Here is a 5,761-nt window from a genome sequence, read left to right on the forward strand (position 1 = left end):
AAAAAAAAATGGGAAAAAAAAAAAAAAAAAAAAAAAAAAAAAAAAAAAAAAAAAAAAAAAAAAAAAAATATATATATATATATATATATAATGTGTATTTATTTTTATATGAATTTTTTTCTTTTTTTTTTTCATTGATCCATTCATGATTATATAATCGTAAATTACTTATTTGTTTTTATTTTTCACCTTGTTTTGTAATTTATTTTAATATATATATTTATATATTGATTTATAGATTAAAAATTGACAGCTTTTCTTTTTTTTTTTTTTTTTTTTTTGGGAACATATTTGATATAAATATTTGTTTTTTAAAATAAAAAATTCGATAATTATTCTTATTCCACATATATAATAAAAATTGGTAAATTAAGTATAAATGCATATAAATAAATGTATATAACCTCAGCAACATTTCTGCAATATGGTAAAGTGAAATGTATATAGAGAGCAGTTTGTTTATTCGTCATATTAGTAATATATAATATATATTATATATATATAATATATTTTTCAAGTCTTAATTGTGCTCCTTTATGTTTTGTCAACAAATAAAAATATTATACCTATATTCTAACACATTTATTATAAAACAGTATTAAAAAAATAAAAATTTTAAAAATACATAGAATAATTATTCAATCATTATTAGGTATATATATATATATATATATATAAATATATATAAATATATAAATATACCTTTTTATATATATATATAATAAAATCAATCTGAATGTAATATTAATCATTAATAAAAAATTTATAATACCATCAATTTATAATATATATATATATATTTATTTATTTATTTTTAATAGTACCTCATAATATGAAGCTGTAACATACTGCTACATATTTTATGATGTTTCCTTGTATAAATAAAATATATAAAATAAAAAAAATCATAAATGTGAAAAGTAAAAGATTTTCTAAGTATTTTTTTAGTGAACCATTCATATTCAACTTTGAAAATTTGGAAAATTTAAAAAAAATTAAAGAACCCTCTGTAAACGATTACTCCTCACAAAAAACAAATGAAGATAAACATATAGAACAAAATCAGGAACTTCCAAAAACTAGTAATACATGTAATATAAAAGGTTATAATCATTTGATAGATATCTACAGCATTTTTGATAAAGATGCCTTAAAGAAAACGAGAAAAGTATACAACATTGTTGAGAGGAAATTAAGAAAATTTGAAAACACTCCTTTAAATAAATATTTCTATATATTTTACAAAAATGAAAAATATTTATCAGAAATAGAAATTATACATATTGTATATTTGGCTTTAAAAAATAGGAAATGTCATTTATTAGATAAGGATAAGAATATTAATATTAATGTAGATGCTGATATAATATTTAATCAAGAACAATTAAATAAAACAAGAAATGATAATAATTTAGAAGATATATCATGTAATACGAATGTAAATTCATATGATATAAAAGAGTTGAATGTTGAATATTATGACAAAAATAAGGTGTGTGAAAAATATAATTCGTATGATAATAATAATAATAATAATAATAATATATTAGAATCATATAATACAAGAAATGTATCATATGAAGAAAATATAAAAAATGATATTCCAAATAATTTAGATAATATAAAAGAAATAAAAACAAATAGGTTGAACACAATAAATTATAATACTAATTATAATAATTATAATAATATCAAAATTGATGAAAAGGGACAAAATGATTATGTATATAAACTACTTTATATATTAAATAATAAACTTAAGTTAAACAAAAAATATATTATAAAATTCACCATTAAAGATATATATAAATTGTCCTATTGCCAACATTATTATCGTATTTATAATAATAATTTTATACCCTTATATCTATGTGCATTTTTAAAAAGTGAAATAAATTATATAAAACAAAATAAAAATATATATCAAATAAAAGATCAAAATGAACTAGATTTTCTCTTAAATCTATTGATTCTTGAAAAAAAAAATTTAAACACATATTTTTTTCATATATTATATGATTATCTATTTAATGTCATAAAAAAAGAAAACCTTTATAATATCACATGTAAACATGTATGTTTGTTATTAAATATAAATCGTTTTGAATCTACTAAATATGATATGTTCTTTTTCTTACGCATGGAAAGGGACAAGGATATAATGAGAAAGTTAAGTTTGAAAGATATAAATTATTTATTATTTTATCAATTGAAAAATGAAATAAATATTGTAAAAAATGTAGACAGTACAAATAAGTTAAAAAGTATAATAAATGACATACATAATAATAATAATAATAATAATAATAATAATAATTTCAATTATAAGAACAATTTTTGTATGAAATGGTTATCTTTATTCTTTTCCACCATCATTAATAAATGTATTCTTATGAACAATAGTCAGATTAATTTAGAAATTATACAAAATATACATTTGCTCTCACAAATATTCTTACATTATGATTATTCAAAGCAGTATTTTAATATTTATGATAAATATTTAGAACTAATTTATAATGTCTATTCATATATAAATATTAGAGTCAACAATTTTGTTCAGAATATTAAAAATAATAATTTTAATATAAACTTTTTTATTACATTATCTTTAGCATTATCTGTAATAAAAAGCAATATTAATATTAATGATAATTTCTATGTATTCCTGTTCTATATTATAAATAATAAAAAAGCAAAACATATAGATATTAATCATTGGATATATATATTATATTTCATACATTTTTGTAATTTTAAGAAAATCAAGTACTATAAACAAAATATATTATATAAAAAAGACATAACAAAGGTTATATATATATGTGATAACAATCTTGTTCCATATATGAATACATATATCCCTTTTGACGATAATTTTTTGTATTCATATATATTGGACAAATTAAAAAATATTTATTCTTATCATCAAAATGGTACCAATTATATATATATTCTGAAGGATCTAAAACAAATTTATTCCTACAATATATCAAAGAATGACATGCTTCTGCAGGAACACAATCTATTAACAGATAAGGAAAATACAAAAAACAAAATAGACAATTGTTATAAGAATAAACAAAAAATAATACATGACAATATAGAGAAAAAAAATAATAATAACATATATATGTATACACACAATATATGTAATGATAAAAATATATTAGCGATGGAACCAAACAAAGAAAAAATTAATGAAGAACATGTAGAATATATGAATATAGAACAAGAGGATAATATATATATGAAAGAAGAAAATATAAAAATGATTTGTGATCAAAAAGAAAATAATATAGATAATATGAATAATATAAATAATATAAATAACATAAATAATATAAATAATATAAATAATATAAATAATATAAATAACATAAATAATATAAATAATATAAATAATAATAATAATATTATGAACAAGAATTATCATAATAATATTCATGTTCATAATAAAAGTTACTATATAAACATATTAGATATATTAATATTGCTAAAACATACAAATAAAGATAATACCTTCTATAAGTATCTTCTATTATTATTTAACCAAAATATATTTAAATATTATAATATACACATATTCCATATAGATAAGATACTAGCCACCTTTAGTCAATTGAATATAAATAAAAGTTATATATCATTAAATATATTTAATTTGTTAGAAAATATCAAAAATAATTTTATTCATAATAATTATGATATAAAACAAGAACATTATTTTTATGATTCCTTATCTAATATTTTGTTAAGTCTCGTTGAATTAAATTTGTTAAAACTTGTAGATCTTACTCTTTTCGAAAGAAGTATCCTAAACAATTTAAATAACATGAATATAAATTCTATTCTTGTATTAATACAATATTATATATTAAAAGGAAATACATGTTGTGATAATTTAAATATAATCATAAGGTTATTGTTAAATTATATTATAAAAAAATATACTTGTCTGTATAAAGAACCATATGATGAAATAAATAAAAAAAATGCTGAAAATATATATTTATCCATGTATGAAATTAAAAATGATAAACATTATGATATTATAAAAACATATCTATTAAAAAATGACGAAGAATGTTGTAATGAAGAAAAAAATCAAGGCGATGTATCATACAAACATACCCAAAACTATAATGAAACAATAAAAAATATAAATAAAGAAAATACGAACAAATACCAAACAAATAATACATACGAATATATAATAAATCCTTATAATTTTCATTTTCATAAAATTGATCAAAACGACATTTATGAATTTCTTTTCTTACGATTTGTTTTTATAAATATATTTACTCATTCTAATATAATTCAAGAAAATATAAAATATCATATGAAAGAGTATGAAACTAATATATTAAACAATTTCAATAAAATGATATGGCACTTGAAGAATAATTTTGAAAGTATAATAAATATAAATCTATATACAGAACAAGAAAATTATAAACAAAAAATACAATATGATAAAAGTAAATATTTACCTATCACACATTCGAACATACACAACGAAAATATCTTAAATGCAATAATAAAGGAAAATATGGATAATAATAAAAATATTAATTATAATACTGCAGACGTATATAAATATATGAAAATATATTCTGATAATGATCAAATACAAGAACATTTTATATATAATGATAAGCCCTACTATGAAAAAAAAAATATAATAAATAATAATAATAATAATAATAATAATAATAATAATAATAATAATAATAACAACAACAACAACAACATTTTGAGCAAGAGAAATTTTTTTTTAATATTAAATTATTTCCTTTACATTTTTAATCATAATCTTAATATAATAATGAAAGACAAAAATTTTTTAGAGTGTATTTTATTACAACTTGTACATGTTAAAAAATTTAAAAATACCTATTATAATTATAAATATTTGTTTTTATATCGCAAACTTATTCTCTCATTAATATATGACATGGAAAAAAAACAAAAAACAAAAATGAATTATCTTCTAAACTCTGAAATATATGAAGAAAATAAAAGGACCTTAGACACACAACAAACTGAATATCATAAATGCATAAATATTATAAGACATTTTAATTATATATGTGAAAAAAATATAAAGACAAAAATACAAAAGAATATTTTTTATAACTATTTACAAAAATATAATCTTTTACATATGTATAATGATGAACAATATATGAACTATAAAATTATAGATAATCAACATATTCTATATAATTTTAATTCTGATATTTTGAATATATATGTAAATGTACCTTTATTTAATTATATTATACCTCTAGTTATACAAACCAAAAATAAATCATTAGCAATATATCATATATGCAATAATGAAGAAAACCTAGATACATATATGGTTTTATATAATATCATGAAAACGTTTTTAATAAGTTATAATTATGATATTATACTAATCAACACATCACATATGAACCCTGTAAATATTTCAAACAAGTGTCAAGAAATATCATCGTGAGGTATTTTTATTTATATGAATCTTTGCATATAATAGATATATACACTATAAACATTAACTATGCTAAATGTGTATACATACATATATATATATATATATACATACATACATATGCATATATGATTATTTTTAATTTTTTTTTTTTGTTTCTTATTTATAACTCTATTACATATTTTAAAAATACACTATTAATTATATTCCAAAATAAAATAGACGATAAAAAAAAAAAAAAAAAAAAAAAAAAAAAAAAAAAAAAAAAAAAAAAAAAAA

At 17.0% G+C, this 5,761-nt stretch overlaps 1 protein-coding gene across 1 annotated transcript; it reads left to right on the forward strand.

The window, feature by feature from the left end:
• Window positions 1-862: 862 nt before the first annotated feature.
• On the forward strand, window positions 863-5,491 carry PRSY57_0703400 (hypothetical protein; the record flags this gene model as incomplete). The annotated part of the gene is made up of 1 exon (XM_012906699.2): window positions 863-5,491. One exon carries the CDS (start codon window positions 863-865, stop codon window positions 5,489-5,491), a length of 4,629 nt encoding a protein of 1,542 aa, XP_012762153.2.
• Between the last annotated feature and the right edge of the window lie 270 nt (window positions 5,492-5,761).

The sequence above is a fragment of the Plasmodium reichenowi genome, chromosome 7, assembly GCF_001601855.1.
Source record: "Plasmodium reichenowi strain SY57 chromosome 7, whole genome shotgun sequence".
Classification (NCBI taxonomy): Eukaryota; Apicomplexa; class Aconoidasida; order Haemosporida; family Plasmodiidae; genus Plasmodium; species Plasmodium reichenowi.